Source organism: Cibotium barometz, chromosome 42 (assembly GCF_041138505.1).
Source record: "Cibotium barometz isolate CiBa-2024 chromosome 42, ASM4113850v1, whole genome shotgun sequence".
In the NCBI taxonomy this organism is placed as follows: domain Eukaryota; kingdom Viridiplantae; phylum Streptophyta; class Polypodiopsida; order Cyatheales; family Cibotiaceae; genus Cibotium; species Cibotium barometz.
In genome coordinates, this window is record NC_141087.1 from 38,618,020 (window position 1) to 38,638,411 (window position 20,392).

Consider the following 20,392-nt stretch of genomic DNA (forward strand, 5'->3'; position numbering starts at 1 on the left):
GTAGGCTGTATCCGACCACTGTACCCAAACCACAAGTCTTGAAGTTCACAAGCAGGAGACAGCTACTTCATACCTTATCAGAGGATCACATTCATTGGTTTTTGTTTGGCAGCTATGATGGCTTCCACTACAGGTGAATCGGTGATCTTAGTCAGCTACACATCTATAATCTCTACCTTGGGTAGCCTAAGATGCTTGCGGGAAAGCAAGCATCGAGAGGGCAGCCCCATGTGGCACGCTAAAAAAACAGTGGCACACTAAAAAAACAGCAAAAGCAACTCCCACGTTCTGGTGCACACCAAACCCTCACAGTCTCCCAAAGCGCATCTGGTGCCGGATCCACTGCAGCCCGTTTGCCCCAACACTCGCGTGGCCTATTCACTCCTTACCTCACTAGAAGGCGTGAAGGACCAAACTGTCTCACGCGTGCAAGGTGGTCCTGATCAACTGTCCACTACATTCATGATGGCTGCCCGCTCCTGCGACTCTTATGCTGAGTTCGTCCTTTTGTTTGGTGAGTATGGGCTCGGCCTATACCTAGAAGATGAGCTTTTCTGCACTCCGGCCATGCAAGAGCTGAAAGTCTCAGTATGCAATTACCTTGCGTGGACTAATGATCTTTTCTCCTTCTGGAAGGAGTATATGAAAGGCGACACCCACAACTTGCCCTCCGCTTTAGGATTCATGCAGCACAATATCCCCTCTGGTGCCACGACAGCCTTCTTCTCTGGCAAGCTCGAAGCTTGCAGCAGTACCTTTCAACAGACCGTGGATCTGGTGTGGAACATGATCCAGGAGGAACTACGCTGCTGTGTGGAGCTGATAGAGCAGATAAGGAGTTCTACCATTGCAACCCAGCAGCCCGACCTCCTTGCCTACCTTGACATGGTCGCCTCGATTCTGCCTGGAAACCTTCTTTGGAGCACCACGTGTGCAAGCTACAACGGTGACAAGCCACTTTCCTGGAAGACAACGAACTCCATCAGCCTTCTCCATGATAGCACGCTACTTGACTATGATCTAAATCTCCTGCGCAATGTATAGCCCTGTGTTGAAACGTTTTATTATAACTTTAGGCTAAATTAAAATACTGTAACAGCCTCTGGATGACTCTTGTAGAGAGGTCTGCGAAACTCGTGTATTCCAAGAGTCTCCTCACCCTGCTGGTCTCCCATCCCGACACCTCCTCACCCAACGTGGGCTACCCAACGTCTGCGAAACGTGTTTACCTTCTCACCCCGCTGGTCTCCCACCCGGACACCTCGACTTCTTCCTCATCACTAAGGCTGTTCTGCACATGGAAGCAGAAGAAGAAAAAGCAACAGCTCCACGATGAGAAGTCCAACAGCTTGACCCTCTTCACAGGCCCCCTCGAGAGCTCCCAAATAGATGACAGCGTCTGCTTTGAATTGTCCGATGAGGTAAGCGCAGCCCTAGTGAAAGTTTTTCCTAATCTCTCTCCTTTATTTCTGCACACAGTCTCTATGTGTGGTGAATGCCGAAATTCATGCGTGCAGTGGAGGCAAAGAACAAGGTCACTGGTGCAGGTTGTGCACTACTGGAAGCAACGGGTCTAAATGACTTCTACAACCTACTATGGTACCTAGAATGGGAGGATATCACCGAGGAGGCTGTCTTTAACTACCAATAGAGCGGGCAATACACTTTGATTGGTGGCCACTGAATAGAGCTGTCACTCTAGAACGTAAGAAGCTATTTGAAGCTGCCCAAGGAGACGGGAGGATATGGAGGATGAGACATTCCAGAACTACTTGTTGGAGCAGTCGGCCAAAGCTTCAAGAATACCTCCAAGGCCAACACCCACCCCACAGGGCCGAACACCACCAAGAAGAAACCACATAGGCATAGATAGCGCTGATTGCACTATAGCAGAGGGGAACCACATTCATGACAAAATTGGGAGAGGGCCTTCTGCGAAAGAATATTTTGCAAGCTTGTATATGCTTGAGAATCCCCAACTACCTCATGCACAAGATGTCTTGGTGTATAAACGCAAGTAGGTACTCTCTCTCTCTCTCTCATGCACAAGATGTCTTGGTGTATAAACGCAAGTAGGTTATGGTGTTTAACACCACACAGGCATGGGTGACGAGATCAGAGCCTCAGTTCACTTTCCGAGGGGAGCCGGTAGAGTACATCAGGTCATATGTCTACTTGGGAGTTACTTTCACAGGACCGCGTTTCTCCCTGAAGGAGGCAGCAGCAGCTAGATTAGCTCGTGGGCATGCAGCCTTGGGGGCACTTGAGAGGCAGTGTGCACACATACAGTTTCAGGAGCCACGCACCAAATTGTGGCTATTTGATACGCTTGTCACACCGACCCTCCTGTACGGAGCTCCAATTTGGGGACCCAGTATACATCACAGATCTCAGAGAGGGACAAATGAGGGATGGAGGCAAATGGAGAGACCACTGATTATGATGATTGCCCGCATGATTCGGAGCAAATCATCAGTACCACATGAGATTGTTCAGGCTGAGCTGGGTGCCCCACCAGTAGTAACCGAGGCCCTATTCCAGGCAATTACCTTTTTACAGCGGCTATGGGAGCTCCCTCAGCAGAGGTACTCCCGATTGGCATTGACCTCATCCATACAGCTGGCAAAGGATGGAGACACTCATTGTTGGTACGCTCAGATGAGATCATGGTTTGACCTACATGGTTTGCGGATAGAGGCACTACCACCCTTTCAGTACAGTCTGGATTGTCCATTTTTGGATCTCACCCGCTCAGAGCAAAACCGCGTGATCAGGATGGATATCATCAGAGTGGACACAGAGAGGACATGGACTAGCCCCCTTGAGCCCTTGGGCACGAAAATGGCTCATTACAAGAGCCATTTTCTACACACCTCACCGGATGATTTTATCACCCCCCGGCGTACATGGATGTACACCTATCACATGGGATATGTTATGCCATTGGAAAGATCCGGACCTCATCACACCAGCTACGGATTGAGACAGGGCGATATGTGCATCAGATCGGGGATGACCGCATTTGTCAGCTATGCTACCAGGAGGTAGAGACAGAGGAACACTACATGTGCCGATGTACAGTCTATTATGAGATCCGAGGGAGATATCACTGCCTCTTCCGAGAGGGTTTTGGGCGGTTACGCACGGTCATGGAGTTTGAGGATCAGAGATGCCTGGGATTGTTTCTACTTGAGCTCAGGAGACACAGAGAGACCCTCTTGGCAGACAGGAGGCCGAGCCATGATGTACGTAGACAGAGGACCCTGACAGATTTCTTGAGCACCAGCACTAGCAACCCAGCCCACACACCTCCTGATACCTCCTCCATTGGGCCATCAGGGTACCGACCACGCTCCCAGGGAGTCACCACTGATAGAGCAGTTATCTTATGTTGTGCCAGTCGGCCACGCCCACCAGGATCCCGACCACGGCATCCTCACCATCGCCAAATCAGAGCCATTATTGCTAGGCATCGGAGGCGCCTACCTCGCTTCTACGACCTGTCCATTCTAGACAGCCCCATGGCGGAGACACTTGATCTAAGGAGAGGGCAACACTTCAAGTGATCAGCATACATGGATCTACCTGATATACATTTTTCAGTATTTTCCAGTATTTTCTACTCAGTATCATCTCGGAGTCTTACAGTTCTATTCTTATAACTGTAGGACAATCAGTTTATGGTCGGAGTCCCGTTTGGCTTTCTTGAAGAAGAGGGTCACCCTCCGAACCACCAAAATATACCTTGGAGATGACCTCACCCCCTACAGGTGGAACTCAGGAAAGGCGAGATGGTTCAGGTTATGCAAGCCCACAAGGCAGGAAAATGGGCCGTTTATCGTGATGACCGAGTCATCATCACGGATAAACGCCCCACATGACAGTGTGGGGCCTATGAGACCATAGATGCATTGAGGATGGGAGTATGGAATTGCAACGGAACTCTATGGTCAGAGGCTTCACAGAGACTTACACAGATAGGGATATTATCTTCTACACAAAAACACATCAAAGTCCTGAGAGAGGGCTACCCAAAGTGGAGGGTTATACATGGGAATCAGCTTTCAGAGGACAAACACGCACCATTGGGGGGTGCGTCGCTCGGGAGGAGTGGCATGCTTGTTTCGCCCTCATTTGAGAGGCATGCTCACAATGGTTAGACATGATGTGGAGGCTCGTTTTGTGGATGCGACTAGCCAGGCCTGGCTTGAGAGTGATGCATATTGCAGTATGCTACTTCCCACCAGAGAAATCAAAATATGCATGCAGGTTGACAGAGAAAGGGGAGACTCCCTATGCGCCATTATTTGCAGACATTTCAGAGTTCTCCCGACAAGGAGAGGTCCTCCTATTAGGATACTTTAATGCACGGACAAAAGGGGAACAAGTGCAGAAATATGACTTCCAGGGAGATGCCATTATGTTGTTAGAAATTGACTTGGCTGAGATGGGCCTCCAGAGGGCCAACCAGGATATGGGGAATGCAACATCATATGGTAGACACTTCTTGGAGATGGGGGCTATGCATGCGCTGGTTATATATAATGGGTTGTCCAGATGGCCGCAGTCGGCGGACAACCTTATATCTTTTCCGAATGGGGGAGGCACTAGTACGGTGGATTACCTCATGGGATCTCCGGCTCTTATACCACACATCTCAAACTTCACCATCCCTTCTACCCCCATACTAGCTGACCACGCATTACTTTCTTTCACGATCTCATGCCCCATCGTACCGCCCACATTCACCCCCCTTGTCACCACCTTCACCTGGATTCATTTCCATCATGATCTTGACCACATCTATGAGGACCACCTCTCCCGCCACATTTCAGCTCTCGACTTATCCCTCCCTATCTCCAACATCACATCCCAACTTTCCTCCATCATCCATGACTCCGCCCACGCCAGCTTCCCCTACACCACATGCTCCACAACAAGTTTGCTAGTGGGATCCCAACCCCATAATGGATGGTATGATGAAGAGTGCAAAACCACCAGGTTTCGCCTCTTACGCGAGAGGGAACATGGGCTGATTTCAGCACATAAGATGCAATGCATCTTCCGTACATTCACTCGCCGAAAGAAATGGGCATTTCTCGCCAGACGAGAGCAAGAGTTATACCAGCTCTTTTTGAGCGAGGACAACTCAGAAGCTTGGCGCATTCTAGAAGAAAAAAGAGCACCTACACCTATCACAGATCCTAGCCTTTGGGAAGCCTATGCACGACAGCTATATGATGTGCCAAACCAGCGTATACCACAAATGTCACACATCTCTAGGCCTACATCATCTTATCTCTTTGATTCCCCCAATGTCACTAGGGCTCCTAAAAAGCTGCATAATGGGAGAGCAAAGGATCATGAGGATCTACGCGCGGAACATTTCGCCCACGGGCACCACGTATTGGCTCCTATTCTTGCCAGTCTTTTTAACAGAGCACTCTGTGAAGACTTCCCACCATCCTGGACTACCAACACCATTGTCCCCATCCACAAAGCAGGAGATCCCACGGACCCAAGTAACTACAGGGCTATCATGATTGGTCACACAATGGCCAAAATCTATGGGGCAGTACTAGAGGACATGATGAGCTCTATGCCAAAGAGGATGGGAAACAGAGCATCAGGCCAGGCAAGCTTCAGGAGAAACTTCTCCACGCTAGACCATATCTTTACTTTACGGGCTATCATAGAGGAGGCGATGTCCTCAAAGAGACATGTGTATTGCTGCTTCGTGGATTTCAGCAAAGCCTTTGACTCCATCCCTCGATCTTGTCTAATAGGACGCTTGCAGGAGCTCCAATTGTGACATGAGATGATATGGGGTGTAATGGCACTATATGAGGTATTACTCGGCCGAGTAGTGCACCCGGTGGGACCTCGGGAGATATATGTCGCACTATTGGGGTTATAAGCAGGGCTGTCCACTCTCACATACACTCTTTGGCCTATACATTGATGAGATCGCAATATTGGTGGATAGTTTCGGAGGTAGAGGTTCACCATTGGCTCTCAGACAATAGTGCCCATATTGCTATATGCTGACGACATTGTCTTGATCTCAGATTCAGCCAAGGGTTTATAGAAACACTTAAATGCATTGGACAGATTTTGCAGGGAGAGACCTTACGGTCAATTTGGGCAAAACCAAGGTTATGGTCTTCAACACATCTTATGTAGTCGCCTCACGATTTTCTTTCATATAAAGAGATGCCCCAGTGGAGATTGTGCAGAAGTATGTGTATCTAGGAGTCATTTTACTGGCCCTTTGTTTTGCATGACCACAGCTGCCACTGACCGACTTGCGAGGGGCACGCATCCCTAGCCCGTATGGAGAGAGTGTCTCCAGGCACATTTCCAAGAACCCCGCACTAAGTGCTGGCCCTTTGATACTCTAGTACGACCAGCAGCTATGTATGGTGCAGCCCTTTGCGGGCCAGGCCTAGGGAAGGATCACTGGAGGAGCATAGAGAGGCTACAGGTGATGATGATGTCACACATGATCAAGAGTAAGCCATCTGTACCACATGACATTCTACATGCAGAGTTTGGGGTGGCCCCGTTGGTTACAGATGCCCTTTTTTTGACCGTCACTTATATTCAGCATGTATACACGCTTGACAGAGATCGCCTCCCACGACTAGCACTAGAGTCCTCTATGCAATTATACGGCGAGAGGGAGAGGGAGCGAATGAGACGAGCTAGACTGCCCTCCTTAGCGACACGGCCACCACCATTACCGACACATGCATGGTACTCTGAGGTAGTCGAGTGGTTTCATGCACATGGCATATTGATGGACGGTCTCCCCCTGTTTCAGTATAGCTTGGATTCCCCATGCCTTGATCTCTAACGCCAGGAGATCAACCAGATCATCCGATTAGATCTACTCGGGCTACACATACACCAAACATGGGTGTCTCCATTAGAGATTGGTAAGAAGTGTAAGTTCTACAGAGATCACTTCGTGAGACTCTCCGAGGATGGATTCTTTGAGATCCCAGGATACATATAGATACACATGGCACATGCCATGCGTATCACGATCGGCCAGCTTATGGTATCCTCCCACCGCCTCAGAGTACAGATTGGCAGAGCTGAGGATATCCCACATGAGGAGAGGACATGCACAGTATGCATCACAGGAGTAGTAGAGTATGAGGCCCATTATATGTTCAGTTGCCCGGCTTACTATGAGATACGGGGGAGATTCCATTGCCTTTTCCGAGAGGGATTCGGACCACTCACATGGGTGATATAGTTTGCGGATCAAAGGTGCTTGGGCATGTACTTGATGGAGCTCAGATGACACATACATCCACATCGGAATCCACTGCCCACAACAAATCCTCTACTACGACATCAGAGCCGACCACCCGTACCCACGCTCTAGCTCCACACCCCAGAGGAGTTCTTAGTGAGAGAGCTCGATCCATTCTGCGAGCCAGACGTCCCCAACCTAGAGCATCAGGACCCTCCACCACACACAGACGGATTCGTGAGGTTCTCCGCCGACATGCCACGCTCCCATCACAGAGGCTTGACATTCACTCCACCATCAGATCAGTTCTGGCCGAGGCGGGTATCGACATTAGTTGATCACAGCATATCTCACTCTACACAGGATCATCTGTTGATCACATGTACTGTCAGATGTTTTCATTTTACTTTTTCTTTTAGTTTTCCATGGCTCAATATATCCATGGTTCCATTGTATTACTTTTGATCTCATATGCCCTTAGGGTCTTCCGTAGACGTTAATATAACTTTCTCTCTTTCTCTCTCTCTCTCTAACAGGGCTTTATGTGAGGGCTTCCCCGTCAGCTGGTCATCGAATACTATTGTACCTATCTTAAAAGCAGGTGACCCCATGGACCCCAACAACTATAGGACTATCATGATTGGTCACACCTTGGCCAAGATTTATGGTTCGATTTTAGAGCATGAGCTGAGTAGATGGTCCGAGGAGCAGAGACTCGGATCATCGGGGAAGGCAGGCTTCAGGAGAGGGCACTCCACACTAGATCATATCTTTAGACTACAGGAGATCATTGAGGAGGGGAGAGCTCACGGGCAATGGATATACTGTTGCTTTGTGGATTTCCACAAAGCTTTTGATACTGTCCCATGGGCCAGACTGATGAGGAGACTACAGGATATGGGAGTGCCAGCAGAGATGTTGTGGGGGATCATTACACTCTATGAGTCAGTCATAGGCAGATTACGGGCTCCAGGAGGTGACTCAGAGATCATACACAGCACTATCGGGGTGAAGCAGGGCTGCCCCTTGACTCCTACTCTATTTGGTCTATACATTGACAAGATCTTGGATTACATAGACAGACAGGGAGGACCAGGAGCACATTTAGCAAGAGTACTGATACCGATCCTCTTGTATGCAGATGATATTGTTCTTGTTTCTGATTCACTAGAGGGGCTGCAGAGGCATTTGGATGCATTACGGGCCTTTTGCAAGGACCCACACCTTATTGTGAACCTTGGAAAGACCAAGGTCGTGATCTTTAACACCTCCTCACAGTGGATAAGTAGATCTCATACTCTAGTTACACCTGCACTACTATATGGTACCCCCATATGGGGTCCTAGCTTATACCATAGGACGAGACAGAGGAGAGAGCCGGCCGAGACAGATATAGAGGAGGTATATGATGGGTAGAAGCCGATGGAGAGGCCCCTAGTGGCGATGATCTCAGGCATGATTAGGAGTAAACCATCAGTGCCACATGAGATTGTGCGGGCAGAGATGGGGGCTCCACCGATAGTGACAGAGACTCTATTTCAGACAGTGACATACTGGCATAGGCTATGGGAGCTTCCACTTGATAGATACCCCCGGCTAGCCCTGGAGTCCTCGAGACAGTTGATACTTGAGGGAGATACAGAGTGCTGGTATGCACATGTAGGCACTTGGTTTGGCATGCACGGTATGCAGATGGAGGCACTCCCCCCCTTCCAGTACAGCGTAGAGGCCCCGTCATTTGCTCTCAGCCGCACAAAGCGGAACAGGGTTATCAGGAAGGACATTGTCAGACTGGATACTCAGAGCACATGGAATTCACCTAGTCGTCGAGTGGGGACCAAGATGGCCTTCTACAGAGATCACCTCCTATGCCTGACAGAGGATGGGTTCATCATTGAGGACTCCAGCAATTGTTTGACTTGTTTTCATCTACATATGGTGCCAGTCTGAAGAGTGTTTACTCTCTAGCACCCCTTCTCTTGTATTGGAACACTCTGTTAGTAATAAAGATACCTCAGGGGGGGATGGCCCAACTTCAGCCCCTAGTGCTGTGTTTTGTGCAAGTTTTCATATTGTTGTTTCAGTGGTTTCAAAGTATGATGATGATATTGTTAGATGCTATGTATGATGCCATGATGTTATGTATGGGATAAGGTTTTCTGTGCACATGCTTCTATATTTACACATCACTCCATATCTGCTGTTACCGGTGCTTCTTCATCTACAAGCTGCACATCACTTAATACCTTCTGTTGCTGCCAGTGCTTCATCATCTACAGGCTACGCATCACTCCATACATGCAGCTTCTATCGGCCATACTCCATCCACGCTACATGGACATGCACCTATCCTTTGGGGTGAGATGTGCGATCGGCCAGATCTGCACCTCGTCCCACCAGCTGAGAGTGGAGACTGCCAGATATGAGCCTAGGGCGGCCGCACCAAAGGACAGGATATGCCAGCTCTGTCACATAGAGCCCGAGACAGAGGACCATTACATATGCCGATGCCCTGTATACTATGAGATGTGCGATCAGCCAGATCCACACCTCGTCCCACCAGCTGAGAGTGGAGACCGCCGGATACGGGCCTAGGGCGGCCGCACCAAAGGACAGGATATGCCAGCTCTGTCACACAGAGCCCGAGACAGAGGACCATTACATATGCCAATGCCCTGTGTACTATGAGATTCGGGGGAGGTTCCGCTGCCTCTTCCGAGCTGGGTTCCAAGCACTTTCCAGGATCATGGACCTCCTGGATCAAAGATGCCTGGGACTTTTTCTTCTAGAGCTCCGTAGACACAGGGAGTCCTTAGTGAGATCCAAAATTAGCTGTACTTGCTCGAGGACCAAGACAGAGAGGTCTCACCGACTTCTTCCATACCAATACTCCGAGGGCGGATCCACCCATCATACCTAGACCACAGGCTAGTGTAGGAGCTTGGTCGAGAGGTGTGACACTCACCAGAGCCACTGAGTTATGCAGAGCTGGACGCCCCAGACCCCATGGCCCTCTCCCACAGCCACGCCACCACAGGAAGATCCGGGCTATCATCTCCCATCATCGCAGGACCTTCTCGCACCAGCTCAATTTTACCACCTTGAGCACCATGTCACAACAGTCCATGAGGGATGTATTAGGATGATATGAGAGCTGTCTGCTCATGTATCTAGATCAGATTTTAAAGTTCTAGATTATTGTTATCTTTCTTTATTACTATTTTGTACCCAGGATGATGTACCTCATGGATATGATGCAACCTTTTGATCTCATAGGTCATTTTGGCCTTTTGAAGATGTTAATACAACTTTCTTTCTTTCTTCTTTCTCTCTCTCTCTCACACACACACATACATCATCAAAACCAAGTGCACTCCATGCTCTGAAGCTTACAGAAGAAGATGGTTTTTTTTTTAATTCTTTTACCGTGTTTTGTGTGAGTGCTTAGGTAGCATACTTCGTGTAGTGTAGAGCATATTTGAAATGCTTAAATGAACATGAATTTGAAAGCATACTAGGAAGCAACGCTAGACTGACATTTGCAATGGATGAGCTTGAAGCCTATTCTTATATAATTCTTTTACCGTGTTTTGTGTGAGTGCTTAGGTAGCATACTTCGTGTAGTGTAGAGCATATTTGAAATGCTTGAATGAACATGAATTTGAAAGCATACTAGGAAGCAATGCTAGACTGACATTTGCAATGGATGAGCTTGAAGCCTATTCTTATGTTCGATGAGGATTCAAAATTACCTTGCAGATTAGAAAATTACAAGTTCATTACCACATTTGAAAATGAGTTTTGTATGATGAATCAATACGTAGGACCAATTGCCGCCTTCAACATTGAAGGTGTTTTGGTCCACTTTCGATATCGAAAGTGCTATTTGGGAAACAGGGGAAGGGCACGTTCTCCTATGTTTATAAAATTTCAAGGAGGACTGTGCCAACTTCGCGTCATGCTTTTTATATGTTTTTTTTATAAAAAAACTTCACTCACACGAAAATCCTATGACTTGATGAATGGCATGTAACTCAGATTCAAATGTGGTTATGAATTTGGAATTATCTACCTTGCGATGTACTGTGAGATCTGTGTCGATGTCCATCAATTCCTCATAGGCTTGATGTTCATGCTAGTTCGAGCTCTATAAGCTGTTCATATAAACTTGAGAAAGACACGCATACGAAGAGGACGTGCTGCAGATATGGTATGAATTACAGTGTCCATCTTCATTCAAGTGCTTTAAGATGTTTATACATGAATGAAAAGACATACGTTGTTTCAAAGTACGTTGACAAAGCACATGTGCACGCAATCAAGAGGATAAGGCTGCCCAAGCATTCTAGTTTACTTATCAGAGCATCACATTTGTTGGTTTTTGTTTAGCATCTATCATCTTTCATGAGAGCCACTGTGAGCTTGTAGGAATGGTAACTAGGACCTTTAAAAAAAGTTGTTTTAGCTTCAGGTCACACCCTTTTAGGAAAAAAGGAGCTGGGGATGTTGTGACAACTGTGGTAGAAGGAGCTTTGGCGGCTTGTTCTGCTTGCCATTTGTGGTAATCCTTCTTACCATGCCCTATGATATGACAGAAAAAACATCTGTTTTCTGATTGATACTTCTTTTGCTCCTCTTGAGGAAGATAACCTCCAGTATTGCCTACTTTAGCCTTTTCATCGGGGGTTTTCTTAGGCTTAGATTCTTTATGTTTCTTACCCCCTAAACTAGAGCTATTACTGCCATCCTTCTTAGCATCTTTAGAAGATGCATTTCCTTTCCCTAGTTGTGCAGCGGATTGCTGCTTTTGGGGTTTGGTACTGGACTGGGATGACTGTTTGGGCTTGCCTCCGTTCATCTTTATTTCTTCATTTTGAGCGAGAGTCAAAGCCCGGTCATATATACTGGGTTCAAAGTTACGAACTGTGAACCAAATGTTAGGATCCAATCCACGAATGAGTTGCTCCATCTTGGCCTATGCAGATAGCCCTAACTACTGTGCTAAAGTAATAACCTTGCCGGAAAACTAAAGCACTGGGGATCCGTTCTGTCTGAGTCCATAGAACTCATCTGCCAAACCAGTCATGTACTGGGGCGGGAGGAATCTGGTCTTCTGGTCATGGACAAAGGTATCCCAGCTAAAAGGTGTGACACCTATAGTCTGGTCTGTATAAAGAGTAGACCAATGCTGCCACCAAGTGAGTGCCTCACTAGTGAGATAGGGAGCCACTACGTGGACTCTATCTTGAGGATTTGTGATCCTAGCTAATGGAAAATAAGCAGTAAATAGCCCCAACTACTAAATGATCACACTTACCATCATACTTACTGAAATTCGGTTGACTGCGAATGACAGTAGTTGATGCTGCGGACTGCTGGCTGGTGGCACCTGTGGCACTTGAGGCGGGGGAAGATGAAGAGAGGTGCTGGTATCTAAGATGAATGGCCTCCTTTTCCCTTTGGTGCGCGAGTAACATACGTTCTCGATGGAGCTCTCGTTGGTGCTCCCGAGTGGCGAGTTCAGCCTGACGCCGGTCTTCGTCGATCCTGCGTTGGGCTTCCTCATAGTCCCATCTTTCTGCTTTTTCTTGTTGTTTTCTTAATTCTACTTCTGCTTTTTCTTCTCTCCTTTGGGCCTCGTCTTCTCTTCTTTGTTGTTCCATCTGAAAGAAGAGGGAGATGTAGTCGGGGACTGCTGGAGGCGGAGGAGGACGTGCTGCTGCTGCCTCCAAGAGTTGGAGACGCTCCATGAGCAGTTGGTTCTGAGCTCTAAGAAGGGCTATGGTGTCTGCTGTAGTCGGAAGAGCAAGGTCTCCTTCGGGAGAGACTTCTTTTGGGCGGCTGATGCGTACTCTCCTCTATAGACATGATGCTAAAGTCGGTGGTCGTGCTGGAACGCAATCTGACCATCCAAGGATGCCCTCACGCTAAGATACCCTCAGCTCTATATGGCACGGTGCATTAAAGAGGCCCCCCAAGTGGGATCTACGATTGAGGGGGCCTGATTTTGGGCTGGGGCGATCCGGGCCGTCGGATCCCTAAAAGTAAACTAGGGCCGCCCAAAAGTAAACTAGGACTGCCCTGCATAACAAAAGAATATTTTAATATGGGTCGGATACACTAGCAGAAATTATAGCCTAATGGTAAGACTATGGCCTCCCTAGCGGCACGTCGTGGGTTCAAAACCTTTCTTTTGCATTTTGAGACTTGGGCAAAAAAATCGAAGTCCAAACTCGGGAACTGGAGTAAACTAGGTAATATGGCAAACCCGAGTTTATTGCGGGGCATCCCTAGTTTACTTTGGGGCCCTAGTTCTTTTGTAAACTAGGGGAGGTGAAGCGCGACATCACAAAAAAACTCGGCCTATGAAGTAAACTAGGATCCCTAGTTAACTTCACAGGCCGAGTTTTTTTTCAGCCCTAGTTTACTCTTGGGGCGATCTGACGGCCCAGATCGCCCCCACCCAAAATCCTAGTAAATATCGTGATAAATACTGGATGATATCTGGGGTTCCTACAATGGTCTAGATGCTATGCATGAATGATGTGCAATATGCAGGATGTTTTGTCTTGAGATGGGCAGACACCTGAGGATCCTCTCTAGAGACCCCAGGCCTCGAGCGCCACCCCTTTCCCGATAGGCGACTATCACTAGCGTCTCTAGAGACGGAGGAGACGGGAGCCGATCCACCTGCCAGAGCGATCCTGCTGAGACAGAGGAGAGGAGTCACATGCGAGCAAGCAGCAGTACTACAATGCACCAAGCACCCCCCAACCCCCACAGCAGACACCTGGTTTAGAGATCCAGATCTAGGACACCCTGCAGCGGCACCAGACTACTTCCACTTAGCCTTCCGACTCAGTGGACCTAGGCGGTCTCTTGGCAGTTGCCCTTGATTGCCCATGGCTGATGTTCTACACGGACCACTACCAGGGAGAGGTGCACCCTAAGGAGCTCTATGCATTACCTCATCTATCACTTAGCACTATCATTGTAACCAGCCATTACCCTTTTACGTTCAGTTCACTTCGTTTTTGTGCTATCTAGGATGAGCTATATCATGGAAGCATTGTAACACTTCAGTCTCACAGGCCAGTATGGCCCTTTTTAGACGTTTAATATAACTTTCTTTCTCTCTCTCTCTCTCCCCACCCCACGGACCCACCTGGCACCCACAAAAGAAAAAATTAAAAGATCCTACAATTAATGGTTAAAAAATGTCCACACATTACAGCCCTCCAGAGAGTAAACAAGCTTCAAAACACCCTCATACGAGGTGTTAAAATCAAAAGAACACGTGGAGCTTCCTCTCTGGCTGGCTGCTCTTGGAGGGGAGGGAAAAGGGGCCTGTACTGTCAAACAAGTCTGGAGTCCCCTGGCTGATGAAGTCGTCAGGGATCCAAGAGCACAAGACGGCTGCTCAGTGCTGGTGCATCCAGTCCAAGTTATCAGGCGGTGAGGTACTCCTATCACCCCAGGTATGAATAAATTTGTCCAAATGGAGTGGATAGTCTCTGCAGGTGAATCATGGAGCCACCGATAGTCTTGGTGCATCAGGTTCACCGGATATGCCACGCGACAATTCTGCTTCCACCATTGGCTCACACGGTTCTGTGAAGTCCATTGGGGCACCAGGACCGAGGAGGCAGAGATGGCTGAGATCTGGAAGTGTTTGAGTTGAAGGGAAAGACATGTGCCGTCCTCCTCCTAGAGTAGAGCTGCTCCCACCTCTGCAGCCTAAGATGAGGCGGAAAGTGCTGGATTTGGTGGTGAGGAAGGGTTGATGTGCCATCTGTGATCGTGAAAAGAAATTGTCCTCACTCATTGTGGATGGGAAAGATAGTGCTCCTCTGAGAGAGTCAAACTGGGCTATAGCCGGTTCTCACTGCTGACTATAAAAACCAAAGGGGGAAAGTCATCCTTGATCCTGAAGATTACCAGGGGGATGTCGTGGTAGAAGAAAGAAACAACCCATAACAGACCGGAATGCGCCAATCTAGAGGAATGGTCAAGTCAATGTCGAGTCTGAAATGGGCACCACATTGGAGGCCCATCTGTCATGAAGCCAATTTCTTCAGTTTGTGCTTTCTTCCAATCAGGCAAAAAATATAGTGCAACGTTGAATTGGTGTAACGTTCCTAGGTGACTCCTCCAAGGAGGCAAAATTAACATTTGCAAACTCACTATCCATTAGCTCATATTCTTTGTAGGAGGTAGACAAAGCATAGTCACAGGAAACGCTGTTCCTTGTGGTCTGGAACGGCAGAACGGCGTTTCCTACGCGCATGGAATGCTGGAACGGTACGGAATGTAGGATGATGTGGCGGTTGAGTGGGAACACCTGCTGCCGTTTTTGGAACGGCCGTTCCCTGTGACGGCCAGGAATGCAACGGCCACCGTCCATCTATTAAAGCCTAAAGGTACCTTTGAGGTACCAAAGGTTCCTAATATAGTACCTAAGGTACTAGAGTACCTTCAAACGGTACTTTCCCCAAGATAACAAAAAAAACGGGCTGCTATGTGTGTGCGCTCGCCACTGGCTGCCCCTCCCTGGGATTGAACAGAGACTCGACCTCCTTCAAACTTCAAAGATCACAGGCTTTACACAACAGTGACCAGTGTGCTCCTCCTCCTCATCACTTTCATCTTCTTCTCCTTCAATCATCAATCATTCAATGGCACCTAGAGTACTCAAGTGTCAAGTCTCATGATCAATCACAATGGCTATGTATAATGTATCGTGTTTGTCATGTTTTAAATGAAATATGAATAGCTTTTAATATATATATATATATTGTGTGTGTGTGTGTGTGTGTTTTGACGTGGCGCTCCCGTTCTCGTTCCCTAATCGCTATATGCCGTTCGTGTTCTAGATGGCACGGGCCGTTCCCGTTGCGTTGTGACTATGAGACAAAGATGTGTAAGATTTGTGCCCATAAATAGCTCATCACTTCAGCAACAAGAAGATAAAGCAATGTTGGCCTTGGCAACAAATGCAAGTAGTTGGCTATAAAATTGTCTCTAGTTTCTTGGATGAGGATGTGGCTGAACACAAGTCTAGCCCTCGTGGAAACCCATATGGTGCAAGATCCCCACTCAAAAGAGTCCTGATGCTTAATCAGGCAAAAGCCTTCTCCAGGTTGAGCAAAAAAACTTACATGTGCTCAGGCCCAACACTGAGTTGATGTAATGCAGTATGGTCATGTTTTGATATATATTCGATTTCACTTTGAGCAATGAGGCATGACTTCTGATCTTACAAAAATTGAGTGGGAAAGTCTTGTGATAGAGCATGTTTGCATTATAGGCACTCAAGCAATCTGTTCCAAAGCTTTCATTTTTTCTGAGTTGTCAGGTCGCATCCTTTCGAGCAACTTTGGAGGAGATAAATGATTCTTCTCTGCTCATACACGTAGTTGATATAAGGTATAAGCTCAAACAACATTTCTAGTGCTATGTTTCAATCGCCAACTTAAACTGGTGTTAGTCTCATCTAAGGACTAGATCCTGAAGAGAACTCTTGTTCGACAAGCTTATTGCAAACTATGTTTAATCACAAGTGTCAAGTTTGGATTTATTTCGCTTCAAAGTTTTATTATTTTATTCAATATTTGACAAGGTAATCATTACAGCCACCCCCTTGCCAAAGAGCAGATGGAAGCTGTGGACAGTGTCCTTGCTGAGCTTAGTGTGGAGCATATTCCTGGACTCATTGTTTGGAACAAGGTGAAGCTATTTTCTTTCCTGTCCCTAATACTGTCCATCTTTAGCCAATGAAAAGAGCAGAGTCTGCACCAGTAAGGGTCCATGTGCATGTGTACACGCACATGCACAGGACCCTTTTTATGCGAGAATCAATTAAATAATGGTCACCCAAGCCATGCATTTAATGAGATAATGAAATATCCAGGAAACTGCCAGCAGCTCCAGAGAGTGTAAAACATGATCAAACCATATGGCACCCCGTGTTGTACAGGTTGTGATGCCCTCAATGCTGTGTTAACTGCAGTGGTCATTCATTCTAGACATGCAAGCCTTTAGGCTGCTAATTACCTCCTACTAGGAGACTTAATAGGATGGATGGGTTTCACTGAAAGTGGGGGGCTCGATGATGATGATCCTGAACAAGGCTAGCCCTCTGTCATGTTTGTGCTATAGCATTGAAGTGGTGTCACCATGCCCAAGCATTGCTATCGTTCTGCAATGTTTGTGCCACAGGGTTGAAATGGTGCCACAGCCCACCATAACCCAAGTAATGATGCCCTAGGTGCTGAAGCTGAGCCATCCTACACCACCTGCAAGCAGCAAGGCTACAACAGCTTGCCACACGTCCTTCTGGCCTTTGTGTGAGAACAATGAGATAGGGTGACCTTGTGCAGGCTAGAAAGTCTGCAAGTGCCAGCCCATGAGTTTCCTGTCGTCCAATGTGTCATATGTGATGAGTTGTGTCCCTACAAATGTTACTGCCATGCCCTGACATGGAGGGTCCACATAGCTACATGTGGCCTTCGTTTTCGAATGACCAGACTGTTTATTGGGATCACAAGTTGAGCCTTTTACTTAATCAGGTTTGAAATGTTTCTTTTACGTCTCTTCTAAGTATGGGGTCAAAATTTACTGAAGGAGCTTACTGTTTGTTTTATGTTTCCAGATAGATAGAGCAGATAAGGAAAGCATGAGGAGAGCACAAGCAGCAAGCAGGGATGATGTGGTCTGCATTTCAGCTTTTACAGGAGAAGGTGTAGATGCCTTATGCAAGGCTATACAGGACAAGCTAAAGGTTTGACAATCGCTAAATAAATTGTGTTTTGGCTTATAGAGGTTGTTGCCAAAAAAAAATACGAGTTCTCTTGCAGGAATATGCTATGGTTCACCTTAAGTGATATAGATATGCAGGCATTTGATTTAAAAGGTATGTTGGCAGGATTCTCTGGTATGGGTGGATGTGTTAGTGCCGTACGTGAAAGGAGAGTTTGTAAATGTTGTGCATCGTCTCGGAGTTGTGGCTTCTGTGGTGCGCTTCGTGCATCTCTAACCTATGTTCTTTTTGGTGCACTTTCGTGCATAGCATACTGCATCTAAATGCAAAACACTATTTTTTGTTGTTTCATTGGGGGACATGAAAGGAAGATTCATTGTTGACAGGTTTGTTGTGGTCTGCAGGAGTACATGGAGGATGGTATTTCCTTGAAGGCACATGTTCCACTGCGTCTTTCTAGGCAACTGCAGCCCATGCGGCAAACTGTCTAACTAAGCTCCTCAATATCTTGTGTTGTTTGTTGATGTGGTCATGTGTTAATGTGAGCCAACAATATATTTGCACAGAAGAAGAGAGCAAGATGGGAGGCTTTATGTTACTTTTCTTTTGAGTTTGGAGAAACAACAGCCATGTTAATCCTTGTAATGTGGAGATTTTCCAAGCCTTGTAATTGTCTGTGCCTTGTACAGAATCAGAATCATTTCAGACTTCATCTGTTAAACAATGTGTAGGTATTGACAAAGGAACAAGAATGGATCATCTAGTGTTGAGAAGTGCCAGTACCAGGCTTTCACATTTCCTGAGCGGACTGTACCAGCAGACTGTTGGTCTCTAAATGATGTGTGTAAGGATGAACACAGAGATGTTTCAAAGTAGAAGCTTTTCTCCTTTTTGTTGTTCTTTTAAAGAGACTTGATCCAGGTTTTGAACTGGTGCCACAGGCAAACTTTTGGCCTTTGCTGAACATCAATGCTAGGACGACAAATCACAAGCAAAGCTTACTAGTTTCCATGAAGAGGCATTTATGATACCAAAACTAGACTGTAAGGAAACAGGGAAAACCTTGAGGAGTGCAAACTTAACAATTGAACGAATTAAAAGATGGAATGCCAGAGACTTTCCACCAAAAGAAGATGATTTTTCAGAGAAGGGGGGTGGAATATTTGACTGGTGTTCTTCTCATCACTTATTCAAGTTAAGGTCAGAGGATTTTCGATGAAAGGCATCCATCACTATCCCCCCATGTCTGAAGGCACTTCTTGAAGTTCCCCACCAGCCTTCACACATAGATCTACACACTTTATATACTAAAGAGAGACTATCTGGAAGCTTCTTAGTGGAACGAAAGATTATGAGGGGCTGATAATATAGTTTTTTGATTAGGGATGGACGATAACCGCTACATTTCCTTAGGGTTTTGGTGAGGTCTGCGAGGGTTTTTGTCATGTGCACAGTGTGTATCTACCGTGTGCTACACGCACACAAGACTAGCTTCAAGGTTTGGGGAAGCTTGGAGCTAGGCAGGCTGATTGACGAGCTGAGTTAGGGATAGACTAACGGGCGGGCACCCAAGTATGGACGGACAGGTACCCAAGTGTGGACGTCCGATGGTCGGATCTTCTGCCAAAATGGACCAAAATAACTATCAATCCTGCAAAGCCCTCTCAATGACTGAAATAAGTCAGTAGTAATCTCGGTGAACGACAAAGTATTCACCTCTCTAATCCGACTAAGCGCATCTGCGACACTATTCATGGACCACTTTCGATAACGAATCTCAAAATCAAAATCTTGCATTAATTCAGCCCATCGAGCTTTCCTTTCTCTCAAAACATCAGCATCACACACATACTTGATTAACTGATGATCAGTCAATACCAGTACGTAAATCTATCTTCGTGAAATATTTCACTCCGACTAACCGGTCAATCAGGTCATCTGATCTAGGGAGAGGATAACGGTTCTTAATTGTCAGCTTGTTCAATCTCTTGTAATCTATACACGTTCTCCAGGTGTTGTCCTTCTTTCTCCTAAGCAACACAGGTGCACCCCAAGGTAATTTACTTGGACGGATTTGGTCCATTCTTAAATAATCTTCAAGTTGTTTGGCCAACTCATTTTCCTCAACTTGGCTCATCTTGTAAGGTGGAATACTAACATGGTGAGCACCAGGGACTAGGTCAATACGATGATCTACTGCCCTTTCAGGTGGTAAGCCTGATGGCAGTTCCTTAGAAAATACATCTTGAAACAAATCAAGTATCTTCTTCAATTCTTTGCTTTCAAACACACTTAATTCATTGACATCCATAGAAGGTATGAGAAACGAAGAAAGTGGAATCAAGACACAATGGAAAGCAGTTTACAAG

At 46.8% G+C, this 20,392-nt stretch overlaps 1 protein-coding gene across 2 annotated transcripts in view; it reads left to right on the plus strand.

Annotated features, from left to right (window-relative positions):
• Window positions 1-18,912, plus strand: part of LOC147614454 (GTP-binding protein, HflX) — a 156,060-nt gene extending 137,148 nt beyond the window's left edge. For both annotated transcript variants that reach the window (XM_086780986.1, XM_086780985.1), the window contains 5 exons: window positions 16,620-16,690; window positions 16,897-16,990; window positions 17,916-18,044; window positions 18,189-18,278; window positions 18,428-18,912. In XM_086780986.1, coding sequence (XP_086637112.1) covers window positions 16,620-16,690; window positions 16,897-16,990; window positions 17,916-18,044; window positions 18,189-18,278; window positions 18,428-18,514 — 471 coding nt within the window. In that variant the 3' untranslated portion in view covers window positions 18,515-18,912. The remainder of the gene's footprint in view (window positions 1-16,619; window positions 16,691-16,896; window positions 16,991-17,915; window positions 18,045-18,188; window positions 18,279-18,427) is intronic.
• Window positions 18,913-20,392: the final 1,480 nt, after the last annotated feature.